Raw genomic sequence first — 20,102 nt, 5'->3', positions numbered from 1 at the left:
ATGATATGGATATGGCGGAAATAATTGGATTTAACTAACCTACCATTATCAGACTTTTCTTATAATCGTTTGAACGTTTAATTGTCTTACTCTCAGACGTCCTGATTACTCATTAGTCACGTGTATACACTTATGACATTTTATACTAGTTCCACAGTTATTGGTTCGTTCATCAAATTTAACAGCTACATTTAATTGCATTTTTACCTCTTGGGGCACAGTTCTCCAATATATGTTGAACTCATGATGTATTGTTAGATACCTTATTTTTCATGGGCTAGTTAACATATCTTAATTATTGTTTTATTAAATGTTATATCAGTTGAACTCACGTAATTATTTTTATATGAACATGTATATGATAACTAAAATCTATCAAATCTGAATAACTATCAAGTCTGACCCAACTACTGTATACAAGATTATTTGGTTAATGAAAAAGATTAAATTTCTTCGTTTTATTTGCAAAATTTGAACATTCTTTTAACGTTTCCAGTAACAAACATACTTCCATGTATAGAAAACGAAATTTCATGTTTACTTTCATTGCACGGAACTGAATAAATCAAGAAACCAAATACACAAAAGGAGAATAAAATTATCCGAGAATTCCTGAGGTATAACAACTTCAAACCTGTTACTGTTTAGTGTAACGATCACTGATTATGAAACACATATTTTTAAGTCCACCAACTGGACCGTAATACTTAATACTGACCTGTCCCTGTCCCTGGCACAAGAAAGCTCTTGACTCAAGCCTTTGAGACTTCTCGTGGCTCTTGATTTTCTGCAAAGTATGTCGACCAGAGCAGCAAACCCACGTTTGACAAAGGAAATTTATGAAAGTGTAAGAAAACGGACATCTTAAATATTCTCCTTTGTGAAGACCAGACACTTTTGAGGCCTCCTAGCAAATGCGAGCAGGTTAAACTAGAGTGGCTAACATGGTTCACTGCTCAAACCTGAAAACTTTTTGACAAAGTGAGGGTCACCTGTTGAACCTGAAACTTTCTGCAACTCGAGGATTACAGTGTCCCTTCATAAACTCCTCAGACGTTCGGTCTTCTATCTAAACTGGAGAAACCTCTTATCTCTCTATTAGATTGAGCTGGAGCCCCGGTGACAAGATATTGCAAGTGAGCCAAGTATTATCCACACCTCTGTAAGTTCATGATTACATCGTAGCTACAGGAAGCTCTTCGGCCTGAGATTCTTGTAAAGTAGAAATTGGAGAAGCTTCTTCAATTGTGTTGGAGCTCTGATAGCAAGACATTCCAAGAGAGCCAGTAGGTATATTCCCAGCTGCTATGAAACGAGGCTGAAGAGTTTCTCTTGTAGTGTTATCATCCCAAGTTAAGTTGTTCCACCAGTGTGTTTCTCCTCTTACTTCTTTGACTCCATGAGCGTCATTTGCACTTATGGGTAGATTCCTCAGAAGATTGCAACTTATCACTTCCACATGTTCCAGACATCCCCATGACTCTTCTTGGCTACATAATCTCCTCAACCGCGGAAGATTCCTTAGCTTTATGACACGCAGAGCAGGTACCACAGAAGCAGAGGTTGGAACTTCTCCTGGAAAATAGTCAAACAGCTCCTGAAGCCTTTCACAGAAACTAACGTGTATCTCTTGTAGATTCGGCAGGAAACAGATGAAGTTCCCAAATGAAAGAAGGCATTTGAGCTGGCTACATCTGCTGATTTCTAGATGTTTCAGTGTCTCAAATCTCAACCCCAGGTGACCAACGAGCTCTCTAATGGTTCCCAGATTTACACGACGCAGATGAAGTTCTTCAAGGTTAGGTAGAAGATCCAGCTGTGCGACACATCCACCAGCGGGTCTTATACTTCCACCAAAACCCTCTACCGTTAGAGATCTTAACATGTTGAAGCTACTCGTGCTATCGATTACCAAGTTCTCCAGCATCTCATTGAGACCCCAGCAATGGTTCATCACTAGAGAAGTTGTATTCTCTAGCAACCATCCAATGAATGCTTCTGAAACATTGAGACTACTAATAGTCACTCTCCGCTTGTCATGTCTAGAAGGTAAAGAGTTTGCTGTTGGACCGATAAACAACTGGAATTTCTTTAACCTTTCTATCCAGGAATTGTAATCAGGGGAGAGAGGTGGAACACATACGACTCTGATTGAGAGGACCGACAAACGTTGGAGGCGCGCAATCTCTTCAAGTGTTGCTTGCCCCTCTTGAGTTTGTCCTTGGACGCCCCAGTGGAAATGACTAAGGGTCATATCTAGAACCTCTAAATTCGATAACTGTGGGATGATTCCTGCTGGAATGCTTTCGAGGTGATGCGTTCGGGAGAGGTCAAGTAGTCTCAAGCTGTTCAAAGTTTCCAACCCTCTTGGAGTTTCCCTTATTCGAGTGGCACAAAGATCCAGAATTTGAATTTTTGCAAGCCCTAGAAGGGAAGGAACTTCTTCAAGGTAGTAGCAGTCTCTCAAGATGAGAGATCTTAGCTCATGAAGCTTGTTGAGGGAGTTGGGCAACGACCTTATGCATGTCCCACTTAGATTCAAAATTCGAAGTGCTGGAAAAGATATCAAGAACCCCTCAGGCAATTCCTTCAAGTGAAAGTTTCCTTGTAGCAGCAAAGCTGAGAGTTCAACACACTTTACCACTTGATTTGAGAGCCTTTTAAGCTTATTGTTCATCAAAGAAACTCTTCGGATTGAAGGAACGAACTTCTCATGTGGAAACTCGCACAAACCTATACCGGACATGACAAGAGAGTGACTATCATCTTGCGAGGAAGACATGACCCATATGGCAAAATCGCGAACCACATCATGCATCTTAACTGTGTCAACATGAGCACCCTCTTCAAGTAAGCAAGAGTCTTTCAGATTCTCCACCAAGGTGATTCCTTGATTCATTAAGTAGCTATAGTTTTGTGTTTCATCAATGAACCCTTCGGCAATCCAGTACCTCACAAGCTCAGAGACTTCGATTGAGTAATCCTCTGGAAATAAGGCACAGAAGAGGAAGCAAGATTTCATCTTTGGCTGGAGCCTGTCGTAGCTCAACTTCAGAGGCTGGTAGATCTTTTCTTCAATACTCTTGACATAAGGCACCGCACTCTTGAGTTCTTTAAGGGCATGTTTCCACAGCTCCACCTTCTTCTTCCCCCGCATAGCCATTCCAACCGTGATGATAGCCAAAGGCAATCCACCACACTCCCGAGAAACCTTTTTTGCTATGGGTCTAACACGATCTAATCTAGTTACTTCTCCAGCATTTTTACAGAACAATTCCCAAGCTTCTTCTTCACATAAGTAATTCACTCTGAAGTCAATATCTGTTTTGATGCTCTGGCACACCTCTAGAAATCTAGAAGTCAAGACAATCTTTGTAGACTTGTGTTCATTTGTGTGTGGAATCCCCAACTGGTCTAAATCAATGGGTTTCCAGACATCATCAAGAATGAGAAGAAAGCTACTTACTTGCTCAAGCCTTCCATATATCCGGCTAGCCAGTCTTTCCTCGCTTTCGCCTAATCTGATTTCCACATCCAATCTCTCAGCGATTTGCTTCTGTACCCTTCCCAATTCAAACTCTTTGGAGACTGTAACCCATATCACCATACCAAAAGGCTGCGTATCAGCTTCTTTCCACAGCTTATTGTTCAGTTCCCTTACAAGTGTTGTTTTCCCAACTCCACCCATACCCCAAATACCGATCTTTTGAACTTCATCACTCATCAAACAGCTTCGAACTTTGACTAACATCTTTGATGCTACTGTTTGATCAGCGATCGAGGGTCCAATGATTCTCTCAACTAGTACAGATCTTCCTTCCAAAGAAAATATGTCGAGAAGCTCTACGCCTAGCTTCTGAAGCTTCTTGACTTTATCAATAACTACCACAAGTTTTTTACCCCGCTTACATCTCAAGGACAGGGCACATGAAACACGCCCTTCCTGAATTGAATTTGCTTCAGAGACAATCTCTTCCACATCTCTTAGCCATCTCCTCAGTTGCACATGCAAGGACTTCCCTTTGATTTCCAACGTTTTGAGGTCTTTCTCCACTTTGTTCTGAACTTCAACAAGGCCATTGACCACATTCTTTAGAGCGTTGATGTTCGACTTGAACCGGATGGTATAAGTGGCTCGAATATAGGTTGATCTGCATATACCACGCCCTGCCTCTGCCAAGAAAGAACCCAAGGCTGAGCCTAGACAATCCATGTCAAAGAGTTTCACAACGAGATTAAAGAAAAGTAAGAAGGAATGATAACAAGAAATGTGAAGAACAACTGATCAAATATCCACAAGATAAACCACTCTGAGCAGCAACGACTTCTTAATGGTCTCCTTAGAATAGAAAGGGTCAGAAATGCTGACTTTATAAAGTCTTCACAAATAAATAACTAGACTTTGATGTTTATGCCTTTGATTTAGTCATCAAAGAGTTGACTTTTCAAGTTTCCAACAACTTTACTTGAAGACTTCTTCCCCGTTTTATTTTTAAAACTTCTAGTAAGACTTCGGTTAGATTCATCGAAACTTTCTAATTTGGCTGTCACTTTTCAGAAATAATAACACTATTATTTGGTTAACTCTGTGCTTTAAACGTGGTTCAGACATATTCCAATTGTCGTCTTTCAAAAGTCATCTTTGACACCAATCCCACTTACTAAGAAAAAGACGAGAAATTAACTACTTACAGGTGAGCGTGCACACATTCTAAGAGTTGTTAGAGGCAAATATCAACAAGGGATTGTCTTAGAAACTGATTCAGCTCTCCTATAAATCTGCAAAGAGCCAATATTCAAGCTTAGAACCGACAGAATATATTAGATAGTCCCCGAATCTCCAATAATAGATAAGTCTTGCCTCTACCTAACATAAAAAAAGACCAAGGAACATGACATGCTTGAGCTGAAAACTTATAACCAATGGATTATATTAGAGAGTCCCTAACTCTCACAAGCTACCTTTACCCAACTAAAATCCTCAGTAACAGATAAGTCTCTAGATGCTAATATTTGCCTCTTAACTAACCTCAAAACAGAACAAGGAACGTGACAAGCTCGAGATGAAAACTATGGCGGCAATGAAATATGCTGAAGCGGTTTCGCAATTGCGGAAAGATCATAGATTTTTTACTAGACACTTCAAATTTTGAACCTTAAACCATAAACTTGACGATTCTGATTGAAAATCCAGAACTTCTGGAGCTGATTTCGATTGGCAACGGATGAAAATAACACTGTACAATTTTGTGGGGATGTTTCTGCTCAATTACGACAAACAAACAAAAAGCCTTTTTTATTTATTAAGGAGGCCCATTAGTGCTAAGCTGATCTAGAGAGCCCACCTCAGGCTCAGGGTACGGGACATGAAAGTGGGACACATTATTATGGGCATCTGAGAGAATCGTAAATAATGAAAAACTTTGTATTTGGACAATTTTAGCCATACCATATGAATGGCCTGGTAGTTTTTGACCAAAGAAAAGGGTAAAATTGTTTAAAATTTTTAATCTTTTGCATTATCATATATTTGAACAGAAAACTTGGTTGAATTATGTTATTAGCCTTGCTTAGGTGGCGACTCTAGATGCTAATGTTTGTTAACATCACACCTGAACCCTCTGGGAGGTTCTGTGCTCCCTCTCAGACTCATAGGAAGGGTGAATTGAATGCTTGTGAGATTGTAACGGCACACGTCAAGCAGAGCCGGACCTCTGGGATTGAAGTGAAACATTTGGATAGGGCCCCCACTCGAAGGGGCCCCCATTTTCAAAAAAAAAAAATATGTAACAGAGTTATTTTTTTTTGTAAACTTAACATTAGTTATTTTCTTTCTAAACTAAACTACCGTAACATAAAAAAATAACTCACTTATTACAAATAATTTTCTTTGTAAACTCAGTTACAAAAATATTTTTTAAAAAACAAAACCCATTATTCTTTAAGTTTCTTCTCTTTATCGGCATAATTTTCTGTGCAGACTATATTTCTTAAACTAAACCATTACTATAATTTTAAAATACAATAATTTTTTGTAAAATTTACGAAAAATATCAATATATTTGTAATAAAAAAAATTTTGAGTAGGGCCCCCGTTCTTCGAGACCGGCTCTGACGTCAAAGTTAACAACAGGCAGTCGGATTATGTTTCTAACTAAATGTGGTCACTAGTTACTGGTCCGGCCCTGGGCTAAAAGCCCGTGAACCATGGGCTTCACCAAATATTATATAAACTTTTTGGGCGCCAATAACACAAGTACGTTGTTGGTCTATTGGCTGTAGAGGTTATATTTCTCCTAAAGATGTTTGGTTTGATTCTTGCTAGGGGCATAAATTTTGTAAATTTGCTTTAGGTGTTTAATTACTCTGGACCGGCACTGACTAGTTATAGAGTTTGTTTTTAATCTGTATAGAGCTTGTATTAACTTTTTTTTTTCTTTTTGAACTACAGCTTTTGTATTAACCTAAACTAGATCTCGATCCGCGCAACCGCGCAAGTTTTTGTTTTCATTTATATTAATATTTTGTTTTTAATTCTAAATTGGTATATATTATAATATAAGTGCCTATCAATTTTTAAAACGTAATAAGTTTACAGTATTTTTTTTCATTGAATAGATTATTTTAAACTTACACATGTATTTGTATCTTCTTCTATATATATATTTTCGGATTATTATTTCATTATTAAAATCGTAACTATATATATAAAGATTAATAAAATATTGTTTTATTGTCATATTCAAAGATATTGTAACATTTCACAAATTTAGAAAAACTATATAGTTTAAAATTAATAAGATATATATCAATTTTGTTTAATTTTTAAAATAAACTATATAGTTTAAAATTTGTTTTCATAGGTTTAATGTAGTAGAGATTAATCAATGTTAGATAATATGTTTTTTGTTATTTAAAAAAAATCTTTATAATTTTAAAAGTTAACATCGACAAATATTTAACTATTTAACATATGAATGTATAATATTACAATATTAAATTATATCTATTCAATTTATACTATCTATAAATCCAATGGATCATCTATTCTTTAAATCCAATTATTGATTGCCCAATAAAAAATTCTGGTATGCCCAAAATTTAAATGATAAGATTATGGATTAAATGTAACATGACTTTCTATGAATATGTCAATTAGATCCATTTTTATAAAAAAATCATACATGAATCAAGGTTGTGACTTCTGTTTTAATGTATAAGAGGAGTCTATTTTCTCCATTTTTTTCTTGTAAAAGATTTTCTCCACTTTCATCTTGTATCAGGATGATTTATGTGTTAAAAACAGTGCTCTAAAATCTTGAATCGACAAGCATTAGATAAATAAAAGTATACAATCATATATTTTTTTGTTGAAATATACTAATCATATTATATCTGCTAATTATACTAAGCATATAAGATATCTATTATTGGTTTTGTAATCTATTTTTGGTGCAAGACCTACAGCATACTGATACACTTGAACAAAAAGTAAAACTTCTCTTTTATTACCGAGTAGAGCTTATTGCATTAGTCTCAAGCTACCATTACACCCTTTTTTTTTTTTGATAAAACACACACGATGACTGTGTGTTGTTAAACATACATCAACAACCCACATTAATGATGATCATCGTGTGATAACACTAGGATTTAGTAAGGAGGAAAGAAAGGGATGGCAATGAAGGGACATGTTCCAATTTGTTTCATGTTGCAAACGTTTGGCAAGTTCTTAGCGATCTGGTAGATGCGGGTGGACTGGAATGGTCCGTGCTGTCCCTGGACCCTAACTGACTTGGCTGCTTGTTTCAAAGTAGGGCAAACGCACACTTGGTCTTCCTGGTAAAGCTCGTTGCAGCATTGCTCGCGTAGCGACGGCCCCTGCTGAGGACCCCACTGGTTTTCGCTGAAGGGTGATCCCGCAAGTTGCTGGCGGATCCATTGCTGGCAAGCTCTTAGGTGTTGCTCTTGCTGAAACTCCCTCTGGCATTTCTGTGGTTGGCGGAATGGGCCTACTTGGTCGGTAGTGTCATCTTCGTCGAATTCGACCACGGTGCGGTAGATGGAGGCGTTGGTGAGGAGGACGCAGAAGGCAAAAGTTGCGCACACGAGAAAGATCTTGTTAGCCATTTGCTATTTGTGTGTGTGTTTCTTGTGTTTTTGGTTTGAGTGAAGAATTAGGCGAATGGATGGGTGGTATTTATGAACAAGGGAGGTGTTGTGCATGGAGATCACGTGTAACATTGCCTGCATGTATTTGATATAGAGAGAAGCTACAAGGTTGTTGTCGGGATTAGGTGTTGGAAACTCGAATGTAGAGGAATGACAAGTGATAAATAACACCTGCAAGTTGATGTTATCTTGGATTTTAATACTGGAGATTAAAGCCTTGGTGAAAACGGTATAAGAATGATCATCATTAATATTGAACTCAATAGAATAGTAAAAGAATCATATAACATTCCCCTCGTAATGGTATTAGACCATGATTAACACCAGTCTCTTAACTGGGGTTCTTAGCTTCGGGTAAGAGACGGTTTTTAGTATTTTAACTAAGAAAAGATAAGAATTGTCTCTTAAATAAGAGATATAAGAGCTGTCTCTTAAATAAGAGTCGTTTGTTAGCCGAAAAATATAAAACAAAAAAAAACAAAAAAAATGTCAAATTATGAGTTAAGAATCCAGGCTAAGAGACCGGAGTTAATCATGCCATTATATTTCATAATGTTCCTCTTTTTCATTACGGACACCGACCATATCATGAGTACACTCATTATAGGATTAATTGGATATGTTAGTTTAACAGGATTTTGGTTGTTTAAAGTTAAATCTGGCTTTGCCTTATTAAAACATCTATTTTATTTAAAGCTTGACCTGAAATTTTGTTTTCCTATCATCAGATGGTTCTCTATGTGTATGGAATTTGTAACTACATATATATATTGACAATTAATTACATTTTGACTAAATTCATTTTGAGAATAAAAATCTATCATGAGCCAGCCGAACTATATATAAGATCTCAATTACGGCAAATCATTTGTTTGTGAGAGAGAGAGAGAAAGCCTTATTGGTGTTTGAAGTGAGTGTCAAGTGATCAACAACACCTGCAGTTTTTAACATTTAATTTAGACTAAAAAAAACAACAACATCAGCAGTCCTCCGCGTCTGCATGCTATGTGCGACTTGTAGCTCCTATTCTGACATGTCCGACTATTGACATCATATTTATGGTGGTAATAACAAATACTTCGTTAATTCAAAAAAAAAGACTTCCATTTTAATATATTATTTTATAATTGAGATGTCACTACAAGAAAACATATAAATAACGACGATGGTTTTACGACGAATTAACTACGAAAATCGTTTCCTCATTAATCGTTCGTCGTAACGTATATTTCTTCGCTAATTCGTCGTAAACTTAAGAGGAAATAATTCGTCGTAAAGTGGTATCAGTAGATTCGTCGCAAAATACACGTAAACACTTTCCTCGTAAAATACATGTAAACAGTTTTCACGTAAACTACACGTAATATATTTCCTCGTAAAGTACACGTAAACTATTTTCTCGTAAAGTGCACGTAAACATTTCCTCGTAAAGTGGACGCTAAATTTCATCGTTGTTTACATGTAATTTTTACGAAGAATCTCCGTGCCTTTCGTAGTAAATTCCTCGGTAATATTTATTCAGTTTCCTCGTTAAGTTGACGTAATTTAGCTATGAATTTGCTTCGATTCTTTATTTTTTACAAAAAAATATAATGAAATAAAAATATTTTTAAATTATTTCAAAAATATTAAAAAGTAAATAATAAATCCATACGAAAATATTTTATGAATATTTAAGTTTAGAATTTAATATAATACAATAAAAAGATGAAAAAAAAACTAAAGGTTGTTGTTGTTGTTGTTGTTATGCATTTCCTCCTCTGTACTTCTTCCTCATCTTCTTGTGGGCGGGATGGCTCTGGAACGGGATTATTAATTAACATTTAAAAATCATCTTTCTATATTTTCAACAAATTCCATAAACCTATCTACAAATTATTTCCTACACTAACCACCTAATCAACAATAATTTTCCTAAACTAACCACCTAAGCTAAATTAGAGAGGAAGTAGAGAGGAATACCTTGTTAGGATAAGGAGAGGAAATGACTACGAAATGAGAAAGTGATTCAGTTTGGGTATATATACAGACTTACATTTCGTCGTAAGATCCTCGTAACTTTACGATGAATTAGCCAGGCCCGCGTTTTATTTTACGACGAATTAGCAAGGCCCGTGTTTTTGTTTACGACGATTTTACGACGAAAAGTTTTTCTTTTTTAATTTTTATCGTAAAGCCCATGTAAATTTACGAGGAATTAGCAAGGCCCGCGTTTTTTTACGACGAATTAGCAAGACCCGTTTTTTTAATTTACGATGATTTTACGACAAAAAGTGTTTCAATTTACAAAAAAAACTGAAGGAAGGCACTGTCACCAGAACAGTCTTATCAATCCCAAATAGCATTTGAAAGAACTGTCCTAGTGACGGTGCACGCCCTTCAGGTTTTTTCAGACTATTGTTTTTTTTTGTGCAAGTTTAGAATGGGAGGGATGTACTTATTTAGAGAAGTAGTTGTACTCGTAAAGCCCTCATAAATTAACGAGGAAATAACAAGATCCGTGTTTTTGTTGCGAGGAAATAACAAGTCCCGTGTTTTTGTTGCGAGAAAATAACAAGGTCCGTATTTTCAATTTCGTCGTAAAATCGTCGTAATATTACGAGAAATTAGCAAGGCTTGTGTTTTTTTTACGACGAAAAGTGTTTCAATTTACAAAAAAAAACTGAAGGAAGACACGGGCACTAGAACAGTACTTATCAATTCCAAATAGCATTTGAAACTGATCAGAAATGTTCTAGTGACCGTGCACTGCATTCAGGTTTTCTAAAACTAGGGATTAGTTTTTTTTTGGGTGCAAGTTTAGAATGGGAGGGGTGTACTTATTTATAGAAGTAGTTGTAGTCGTAAAATCCTCGTTATTTAACGAGGAAATAACAAGGCCCGTGTTTTCATTTTTGTCGTAAAATTGTCGTAAATTTACGAGGAAATAACAAGGCCCGTGTTTTCATTTTCGTCGTAAAATCGTCGTAAATTAACGAGAAAATAACAAGGCCCGTGTTTTTATTTACGAGGAAATAATAAGGCCTTTGTTTTTTTACGAGGAAGGTATGCAAATCCCTATCACCCGAAACCCAAAACCTCAAACCCCAAGTTCCTTAACTTCATCTAACACTCAATCTCTTCTTTCTAAACTCCAAACCCCAATTAAGTTAAACAAAAATCAAATTATATAATTTAATTTTCATGATTAAACAAACTAAACACATGCATTAACTCTAAAAATAAATCATATTTAAGAAAATTATATCATCATTCGGATACATCAGTGACATTCTCGTCATCACTAGAAACATAATCATTTTCATTAAACTCGTCTTCAACAGCTTCGTCCGTCGTATCGTCGGGAAGATCTTCGTACTCACGATTATGTGGATTAATAAGAAGGATGTCATCATTTTGTTGTTCAGGTTCCTCGACTTCATTGATGTGTTCTTCTTGCAATGGTTGTTCTTCTCCACCGATTATTCGTCCACGAGGTGTATCTTTGAAAACGGCAAACCAATTGATTCGTGATTCTCTAATCCGAGGGTATGGAAGGAAGCTGACTTGATCTGCTTGCAAAGCTAATATGAAAGGTTCGAATTTGTTGTACCTTCGTCCACCATTGACGTCAACTACACCGAATTTGTTAAATCGAACACCCTCGGTTGACGACGGGGTCGAACCAGTCACATTTGAAGAGGATACATTTCAGCTTCAATAACCCTAGGAATTCCACTTCAATAATCTCCTGCAAGATCCCGTAGAAATCTGTTTCGCCTTTCACACATATTCCATAACTACTTGTCGCCCGATGTCTACCATACTCATATGTATGAAAAGTAAAGCCTCGTGTGAATACATCGGTGATGTGGTGACCTTTGCAACTGAACCTTGAATTAATTCATGAGACCATGTGGGGTAATCTGGATCGTTATAATCAACCTGCAAAAATAAAGAGAACGTTAAAATTAATTAATCATAAATTTCGACGCGAAGTAGACGTAAAATATTTCATCGTAAATTCCTCGTTATATTTACGTCTACGTTACGACGAAATCTTGTTTCCTCGTAAAAACCACTTTAAATTGCGTCGTTTTTACGACGAAACTTTATTGTCGTTATTTTACGATAAAATTACGTTGATTTGTTTTTTCCTCGTAAAGTTCTCGTAAATAAGACGTACATTTACGAGGACTTATTTTCCTCGTTACATTTCGTAGCTAATTTTGTATTTTCTTGTAGTGTGTATTGACATATCAATGTTAATTTTTAAGTTAATGTTAAATATATGAATCACCATTTTTACAGTCACTTAATATAAATTAATGATGGAATTATAATATATGAGACCAGTTGATGGTCTCCTAACGTAACAGTACGTGGTTCAGCAGCCGAAGATGAGACATCTGATCTCCTGTTTTTTTCTTTCTCTTTCTGGTCATAGTTCTTCACCTCTTTCAACCTTTTGATTCATCCAGTTATATAACTTATAACTATGTCAGAACATTTCTTTTGCAGACGTAGATATAACGAGGAATTTAGTTTGAGTGAAGAGTGAAGAGTGAAGTGAAGGTTTGGTTGGTATTTATCGATAAGAGAGGTGTTCTGCATGGAGATCACGTATGGCATACTAACATTGCATTCATGTGTTCTCTTGTTTGTTTGTTGTTGTGTGCGTGAGAGAGAATCTATAAGGGACAATGTTGTCGCCATTAGGTGTTGGAAACTTAAATGTGGTGGAGTGACAACTCTCCTCGTCTACATGCATATATGATGTGTAGTCATATCCTGACATGCCAACTATTTAAAAAAATGAAGGTTGAAATGTATATAATCTGGTTTAAATGGATGGATGAAGAAAAGAGATTATGAGCACATTGAAAGAGTTGCTGTATAATAAGATTCTATAATTCATTTGTTTAGTAGAGTAATAAAATTAGAAACACACACTTTAAAACGAAAACATGTTATAGGAAAAGAAAAACTCATCCAAGCATTTCCATACAATATACTTGATTGCCTCAATTGTAACCATCGAGTCCCAAAGAAATAATCATTAACTTTATAAAATACGTTAAAATAGTAATTTACTAATTCGGTGTATATTATTGGAAATTTAATTAACCAACAAAAATAGTCAAATGTTCACCATCTATAACCATCACACAATGGAATTGATATCCCAATTAAATGACTAATTAAAGTTAAACATGAGGTAACAAACATTTCTAGCAAAACTATATCTTGTATCATGTTAATGAAGTAGCAGCAAAACTATACACTTCAGCCTTGTTCGTTTACGTATCGCGCGACCTGCGACATGCGACCTGCGATCAGTCGCAGGTTGTTGTTCGTTTTGCTGTCGCGTAACATGCGACCAATCGCAGGTCGCATGTCGCAAGTCGCAGGTTGTTGTTCGTTTTGATGTCGCGCGCGGGTTCCCATTCAAGTCGCCCAAAAAAACAGCGACTAAAAATTAAGAAAATTTTAATCGCGCGACTGGTCGCAGGTCACAGATCGCAGGTCGCGCGACACGTAAACGAACATAGTTTTAGTCGCAGGTCGCAGGTTTAGTCGCATGTCGCAAGTCGCAGGTCGCGCGACACGTAAACGAATGTAATCTTAGTCGCAGGTCGCAGGTTGCAGGTCGCGCGACACGTAAACGATCAGGGCCTTCCAACAAACACAAAGAAATCAGTTAATCAAGTGGAGGATTGGGGAGACGAACTGAAGCCCAAGCCCACGTATAGGACAAGTATAAAGCCCAAACCCAACAAGAGATTGAAGATACGTTTTCAGACCGAAGTATCTCATCACCTCTTCCTCCCGTTACTTTTGTCTCCACCAGAACAGAAGTTGCAGACTTTATCCGAATCTAGGGTTTATTCGAATCAGGTATAGTTCTGCGTTTTCGGTATGTGTATTCGCTTTCCCCCCCCCCCCCCCCCCCATGAAGATCCGATTCGAGCTTTTTGTTGATGATTTTTCGGATTTGCTGCTGGGTTTTAAAAAAGAATCTTGCTTTGGATCTCATCTGAATATGAAAATTCAAAGATTGATACTTTATATAGTCATTAGTCTCTAGTTAAACGTGGCTCTGATTCTTTGTCTTCTTATTCAGGTCTCAGCTTCTGTGTCGTTTGCCCATCAGATCAACAAAGTTTCATGTCTGAACTTGATTCCCAGGTCCCTACTGCCTTCGGTAAGTTCCACTTTGATCCGTAGTCTACTTCTGATTATCCGCCTCATAAGTCTATTTCATAGATGTTTGGTAACAGTTTTTTTTTTAAAATATTTGGAACATGGTATTTGGTAAATGTTTATCATGTGGGAATAGATATGAGCTAATCAGTATTTTTTGTTTCTTTTTTGATGTTGTGCAGACCCGTTTGCTGATGCGAATGCTGAGGACTCAGGTGCGGGAACAAAAGAGTACGTCCACATCCGTGTGCAGCAGCGCAATGGTAGGAAAAGCTTGACAACCGTCCAGGGGCTGAAGAAAGAGTATAGTTACAGCAAGATACTTAAGGACCTCAAGAAAGAGTTTTGTTGCAACGGAACAGTGGTTCAAGACTCTGAACTCGGACAGGTTCGTGTCTTTATTGTCGACATGTTAGCATTAAAATAGTGCAAAGACTAATTGCAAAGCTTAGCCAAGGGAGATTTAACTTTTCTAGTCTTTTATATGTGTGCTCTCTCTCTCTCTTTAATAGTGCGTCTGTGTAAATGTGTAGGTTATTCAGCTTCAAGGAGACCAGAGGAAGAACGTCTCCACGTTCCTAGTCCAGGTAATGACCACATTCTCACGGACAAAGCTATTAAAAAATATTGTTGCGTTATCTCATTGCTCTTACCTCTTTTCTTGGAAAACAGGCTGGCCTTGTGAAGAAGGACAACATCAAGATCCATGGTTTCTGAGCTGCTTTGTCCCTAGTTTGCTTTATTCTGTTATAGTGTATCACACTATCGTTCTCCCTCCCTTTCCAAAACATTTCCTCAACTTCTTCTTTGATCTCTTGTGTTGCTTGGTTTTGTTTCGGTTTAGACTCGGTATGATACTAAGAGACTACCATCTATGTAACCTTGTGTTACTCTTGCTACTTGTTTAATAAAAATAGATATGAAATTGAATCACAGTTTTACTACTATTCGTGCTTTGTAACTTCAAAAAGGACCAATGATCCAATTAGACTCCAAAATAACGGCACGAAAGACTCTGAGAGCCTCAGAGGGTTTGAAAGTCTCATAAAATTACGAAATTAACCCCGCCTCGATTGTCTTTCTTCTCTAACCGAGAGTTCTGCAATCCTCGAGCATAGGCTAAACTACGAATAGAGAAGACAACAAAACGTGAGAAGAAACGCAATTAAGGTTAATTTCGGAATCATCATCTGAATCGATCCTCGTTTGGCTTTGTCTCTCTACATTTTCCCTCAAATCCCCCATTTTTTTTCTCGATCGCAGGTAAAGAGATGGAGGAGATCTTCGCTCTGATAGTCTCCATGATCCTCATAGCCGCGGTGATCCCTTTGTTCTTATGGAAACGCCGAGTAGATAGCAGATCACGTGAGGAAGAAGATGCAGCACCTCCTCCGCCGGTAAAAGTTCTCAACTTTTAATTTCATTGTTAGTGAAATGGATTTGACTCTTTTTTTTTTTTAGGTTTAATGAATTATGGTGATGGTGTTTGTTGTTATTCGACGCAGGTTCAGGCGCGTGAAAACGTTGGACGTGGTACTGGTGGTGGTGGGCGTAGAATGCGTCGGAGACCTGCAGCTTCTGGTGGTGCTAGCTCCTCCTCAGCTTCCAACGTTCAAGGTTTGTACTTTACACCCTTCTCTGTGTCTCTCTATGATAAAGTTCCAAACTTTATATATTGTTTGATTGTGGTTTCTTTTTGAAGTATATAAATAAAAGACTTGGTTTTTAGATGACTATCAACTATCAAACGGATGTTATTGGTTAGAGATTGTTATATAGCCAGGGAGTAACTATAAACCAGTGATGTGAGTAGTCTGAGCTTAAGATTAGGGAAGGTATATAAATAAATGAACTACTAGCCTTTGGATATATATTTTTGTGTACAATGTGTAAACAGAAAACATCAGTGGGAGTGAAGATGAAGAGGAAGATGAAGCCGGTGGAAATCAGGCCAGAGCATCAAAGAAGAAAGAGAAGAAGCGGCAGGAACGAGAAGAACAAAGACAGGTGTCTAACAACAATCTCTATCTCTATGAATTACTTTTAGTATTCTATAAGTTAGAAGGATTAACGATGAGAAAATTCTAGGAATGTTAGTTGAATAGTTACAGTCCCCTAACTGTGAAAGTTTTATATTGTAGCTTAAGGACATAGCATCAGATTTTGATACATAAATTTTTGGCTTTGACTTTCCTAATCAAAATCTGTTTTTATTGTCTGGTGAAGGCTGAAGAAGCTGCGCGTGAGTCAAGGAGTACAAAGCAAGATTGGTATGCAGAAATGCGGAGGAAGAAGGATGAAGAGCGTGAGGCAGAGGAGCGGAAGTTGGTGAGTCAATTGAATATATCTCAAAATTTGTTCCTGTTTTAGAAATACTGAACTTGGCTAAATGTGACAAATGGTTTGTAGGAAGAAGAAGAAAAAGCACGACAAGCAAAGGAAGAAGAGGCAGCTGCGTTAGAGTTTGACAAATGGAAAGGGGAGTTCTCAGTTGATGCTGAAGGTACTACAGAGGAAGTGGAGGGTGGGAATCAAGATTTGCTTTCAGAATTTGTTGAATACATTAAGGTTTATATCTTGAATAACCATTCTAATCTTGATTCCGCGAACAGAAACAAACTATTGTCTCATCCCATAACAGTGTGCAGAAATGTTGATCCTTTTGCTTTGTGTTGTGTTGTGATTGCAGAAACAGAAATGTGTTCCACTTGAAGATCTCGCCGCAGAGTTTCATCTAAGAACTCAGGTATCATCTGGCTACATCTTCTATATCACAAAGAAATGAATACCTTTTTCCATTGTTCTTAAGCTGATTCTACTGTTTGTTTTTGTAGGAATGCATCAACAGGATCGCCTCTTTGGAGAGCATTGGTATTGTCTCTGTCTATCCAATCATAAAAATAGCATTCGTCTCGCAGTCTGTGGTTTAGTATGTTAATAATAAACATGAAGCAATATGAATAAGCAGATGATTGTATACATACATCTGAAACCGTGTTGGGACTGTTGAGATCTGAAACCTTTCTTCCTTTATACAGGGCGGCTCTCGGGGGTTATGGATGATAGAGGCAAATACATTTACATATCAATGGAAGAGATGAATGCGGTTGCGGATTACATCAAACGTCAAGGAAGAGTTAGCATCTCACACCTAGCAAGCAAGTCGAACCAGTTCATCGACTTGGAGCCCAAAGTGCAACATGAGCTGACTGAAGATATCAGCAGCGTGGTGGAAGAGATCTCTGTTTCTTAGTTCCTTATTCGATGTTTCCCTCGTCCCTTTGTCGAAAACAATAGTAAGAAAGAGTCTTAGTGACTCGTTGCAACTTGCTGGTGTCTGGTCATATAGAGAACCACCTTGTTCTGAGTTTACTCAAGTTTGAGATACATACAATCCATATGCAGTACATGAAAATATATTAACTCCAGTTTAGACTCAATTTTTCATATCAAAATGCTTGTAATAGAATCATTATTAAGGTTTACCGACAACGAGTTAACTTCTGTTACTTCTCTCGCGGATGGCGTAGATCATGATTATAATGAAATGCTCGCCAGAGTTCTCGTTTGGTAACGAAATACACCTGCAACGGTGAGGTGAAGCTAGCGACAAGCATCTCAACGTACAAACGACGCCGTGCTGTTGCTTTACCATATTATTGGGCTTTTAGTTTATGTTGTAGCATTCATAACGGGCCTTTGGGTATTTGGTTAATGGCCCAAAACAGAAAACCCTAAAAACAACTATATATAAACTATCTTCAGCTTTGGACACTTTGCTTCGAACATTCAAGCTACCGCCGGCGAAAATGGTGAGATACACATTCCAGATTCCTTCCTCCTTGACATTCAAGCAAGGTTGCGACTGAGTTTTCATATTTGTTTTGTGTCTGCTCAGGTTTTCAAGAGGTACGTGGAGATCGGGAGAGTGGCTCTTGTGAACTATGGAAAAGACCATGGAAAGCTCGTTGTTATCGTCGACGTCGTTGACCAGAACAGGGTACGTTGTTTCTTGATTCATACATTATTAAAGTTTCCATCTTTCTCTTAGTGAAGTTGAGCTAGCTGGAAATTTAGTTCGCAGATCTTTCATTGCTTAGTGCTTTGTGACATTTCGATTCTTCTCAATCGATCAATGTGTGGTTAAAAGTACTGATTGATTCAATAAAGGTGTCACTTTTCTGAACGAGTTTTGGTCAATATGTGCTTAGAGCTATTTGATTTGCTGATACATTCAATAAAGTCTTTACCTTTTCATTGATGACTCTGAGTTCGTGCTATAAGAAACTTGTCTTATATTCTGATTTAACAGGGTTTACTGTATTCCTATATTGTCTAATGGAACTGTTGTTTTTGTTCTTGTCGTTTAGGCTCTGGTAGACGCACCTGACATGGAGAGGATCCAGATGAACTTCAAGAGGTTGTCACTTACTGACATCGTGATTGAGATCAACCGAGTGCCAAAGAAGAAGGCTTTGATCGAGGCCATGGAGAAGGCTGGTGAGTGCGCTTTTCATTGTGTAATACTTTTGAAATTTTGTATGGTGTTTGCAGTCTTATTCTGGAAAGTGTTTGCAGACGTGAAGAACAAGTGGGAGAAGAGCTCGTGGGGTAGGAAGCTCATCGTTCAGAAGCGCAGGGCTAGCCTCAATGATTTCGACAGGTTCAAGATCATGTTGGCCAAAATCAAGGTCTGTGTTTTTAAATTTGTTAAACATTCTGTGACTTTGTTTACGTAATGTGAAACTGATTGTTAATGGATCCTTTGGTTTGTTTTGCAGAAAGCTGGTGTTGTCAGGCAAGAGCTTGCGAAACTCAAGAAGGAGATCACTGCCTGATCAGATTGAGGATTATCTTCTGCATCTCTGTTTTTCGATTTTGAATTGGTAGTTAGTGTTTTTGAAAGTGTCAACTCCGTTATCTACTCTATTGTCGGATGTTAAAATTTCAAGTTTGAATGAAACCTTGTTTGGAAGACGTCGTTTTGTTGTTTGATCTTTACTCTTTCGCTAAAAAAATATCTATTTTCTGATCATGTCTTTAATCAATTCACACTTTTTGTATAACTTTTGAATTAGTCTCAAGTTGAGACTAACTGAAGAGAATGACTGACGACAGTGATCTACGAGTCTCTTATTTCCCATTATCCAGACAAATTGGAAGACTGTTCTCTCTTTTAACGTGATTAAAATCAATGGTGTCAATTAGGCCTAGGCATTCGGATAACCGGTTCGGATCCAGGTTGGGTTTTTTGGATTTTGGATATTTCGGAAGTAAAGAATTTGGTACCGATCGGATAATTTAAATTTCTGGTTCGGATATGGTTTGGTACCTGTCGGATCCGAAACCGGATCCGGTTACATCCGAAGTAACCAAAAAATTAACGAATTCAGTCTGATTCTTTGTATGTACCAAATTATTTAACCCAATAGAACCGGATATAATCCAAAAGAACCGAATATATTCTAAATATCCGAAAAAAACATAAACAAGATAACTAAAATTACAATACAATAAAATAACATAACCATTTTAATATAACCAAATGAAAACGATCATAATAGATTACTAGAGTTATCTTAATTAAGGTTTAATTCGGATCTTTCGGATACCCGTACGGATCCCAGATATTACCCGTATCCGACCCGGTACCCAACCAGATTTTAAACCTTATCCAACCAGGTATTTTCCTAAATCCGAATCCAATCCGAAATGCGATTTTTCGGTAACTACCGGTTCGGATCTTC

The 20,102-nt window shown here is 37.3% G+C and overlaps 5 protein-coding genes across 7 annotated transcripts; 3 read left to right on the top strand and 2 right to left on the bottom strand.

Annotated features, from left to right (window-relative positions):
- Window positions 1-515: 515 nt before the first annotated feature.
- On the bottom strand, window positions 516-5,279 carry LOC106409344 (disease resistance protein At4g27190-like). Of its 3 annotated transcripts, none has more exons than XM_048763157.1 (3): window positions 5,030-5,279; window positions 4,693-4,779; window positions 516-4,200 (listed from the first exon to the last, which is right to left on the bottom strand). In XM_048763157.1, exon 3 carries the CDS (start codon window positions 3,749-3,751, stop codon window positions 1,175-1,177), a length of 2,577 nt encoding a protein of 858 aa, XP_048619114.1. In that variant the 5' UTR covers window positions 3,752-4,200; window positions 4,693-4,779; window positions 5,030-5,279; the 3' UTR covers window positions 516-1,174. The 3 variants fall into 3 exon arrangements, with proteins under 3 accessions (XP_048619114.1, XP_048619113.1, XP_048619112.1); XM_048763156.1 differs by having other exon boundaries at window positions 516-4,173; XM_048763155.1 differs by lacking the exons at window positions 4,693-4,779; window positions 5,030-5,279 and having other exon boundaries at window positions 516-4,670.
- Window positions 5,280-7,489: 2,210 nt separating this feature from the next.
- LOC106409358 (napin-1A-like) lies at window positions 7,490-8,189 on the bottom strand. The gene has a single exon (XM_013850008.3). It carries the CDS (start codon window positions 8,128-8,130, stop codon window positions 7,654-7,656), a length of 477 nt encoding a protein of 158 aa, XP_013705462.2. The 5' UTR covers window positions 8,131-8,189; the 3' UTR covers window positions 7,490-7,653.
- A 5,733-nt stretch (window positions 8,190-13,922) lies between these two features.
- On the top strand, window positions 13,923-15,288 carry LOC106407371 (protein translation factor SUI1 homolog 1-like). The gene is made up of 5 exons (XM_048763154.1): window positions 13,923-14,049; window positions 14,276-14,356; window positions 14,538-14,743; window positions 14,889-14,942; window positions 15,028-15,288. Exons 2-5 carry the CDS (start codon window positions 14,320-14,322, stop codon window positions 15,070-15,072), a joined length of 342 nt encoding a protein of 113 aa, XP_048619111.1. The 5' UTR covers window positions 13,923-14,049; window positions 14,276-14,319; the 3' UTR covers window positions 15,073-15,288.
- A 101-nt stretch (window positions 15,289-15,389) lies between these two features.
- Window positions 15,390-17,864, top strand: LOC106407017 (DDRGK domain-containing protein 1). The gene is made up of 9 exons (XM_013847793.3): window positions 15,390-15,525; window positions 15,619-15,752; window positions 15,861-15,972; window positions 16,253-16,362; window positions 16,582-16,683; window positions 16,765-16,923; window positions 17,045-17,101; window positions 17,190-17,226; window positions 17,394-17,864. The coding sequence occupies exons 2-9, from the start codon at window positions 15,627-15,629 to the stop codon at window positions 17,606-17,608; spliced, it is 918 nt and encodes a 305-aa protein (XP_013703247.2). The 5' UTR covers window positions 15,390-15,525; window positions 15,619-15,626; the 3' UTR covers window positions 17,609-17,864.
- Window positions 17,865-18,047: 183 nt separating this feature from the next.
- Window positions 18,048-19,336, top strand: LOC106407324 (60S ribosomal protein L14-2). The gene is made up of 5 exons (XM_048763153.1): window positions 18,048-18,167; window positions 18,254-18,355; window positions 18,726-18,855; window positions 18,934-19,046; window positions 19,137-19,336. Exons 1-5 carry the CDS (start codon window positions 18,165-18,167, stop codon window positions 19,191-19,193), a joined length of 405 nt encoding a protein of 134 aa, XP_048619110.1. The 5' UTR covers window positions 18,048-18,164; the 3' UTR covers window positions 19,194-19,336.
- The last annotated feature ends 766 nt before the right edge of the window (window positions 19,337-20,102 follow it).

Source organism: Brassica napus, chromosome C7 (assembly GCF_020379485.1).
Source record: "Brassica napus cultivar Da-Ae chromosome C7, Da-Ae, whole genome shotgun sequence".
Taxonomy (NCBI): Eukaryota; Viridiplantae; Streptophyta; class Magnoliopsida; order Brassicales; family Brassicaceae; genus Brassica; species Brassica napus.
Note: the sequence above shows the minus strand (reverse complement) of the source record. Positions and strands in the feature narration are given on the sequence as shown.

Bases quoted from the DNA above. Each gene is read 5' to 3' on its own strand.
- LOC106409344 (XM_048763155.1), bottom strand. From the start codon at position 4,213: ATGGATTGTCTAGGCTCAGCCTTGGGTTCTTTCTTGGCAGAGGCAGGG.
- LOC106409358 (XM_013850008.3), bottom strand. From the start codon at position 8,130: ATGGCTAACAAGATCTTTCTCGTGTGCGCAACTTTTGCCTTCTGCGTC.
- LOC106407371 (XM_048763154.1), top strand. From the start codon at position 14,320: ATGTCTGAACTTGATTCCCAGGTCCCTACTGCCTTCG. The intron at 14,744-14,888 runs GTTCGTGTCTTT...GTAAATGTGTAG, and splicing joins AAGACTCTGAACTCGGACAG to GTTATTCAGCTTCAAGGAGA. The intron at 14,943-15,027 runs GTAATGACCACA...CTTGGAAAACAG, and splicing joins TCTCCACGTTCCTAGTCCAG to GCTGGCCTTGTGAAGAAGGA.
- LOC106407017 (XM_013847793.3), top strand. From the start codon at position 15,627: ATGGAGGAGATCTTCGCTCTGATAGTCTCCATGATCCTCATAGCCGCG. The intron at 15,753-15,860 runs GTAAAAGTTCTC...TATTCGACGCAG, and splicing joins ATGCAGCACCTCCTCCGCCG to GTTCAGGCGCGTGAAAACGT. The intron at 15,973-16,252 runs GTTTGTACTTTA...ATGTGTAAACAG, and splicing joins CTCAGCTTCCAACGTTCAAG to AAAACATCAGTGGGAGTGAA.
- LOC106407324 (XM_048763153.1), top strand. The intron at 18,856-18,933 runs GTGAGTGCGCTT...AAGTGTTTGCAG, and splicing joins CGAGGCCATGGAGAAGGCTG to ACGTGAAGAACAAGTGGGAG. The intron at 19,047-19,136 runs GTCTGTGTTTTT...TTTGTTTTGCAG, and splicing joins TCATGTTGGCCAAAATCAAG to AAAGCTGGTGTTGTCAGGCA.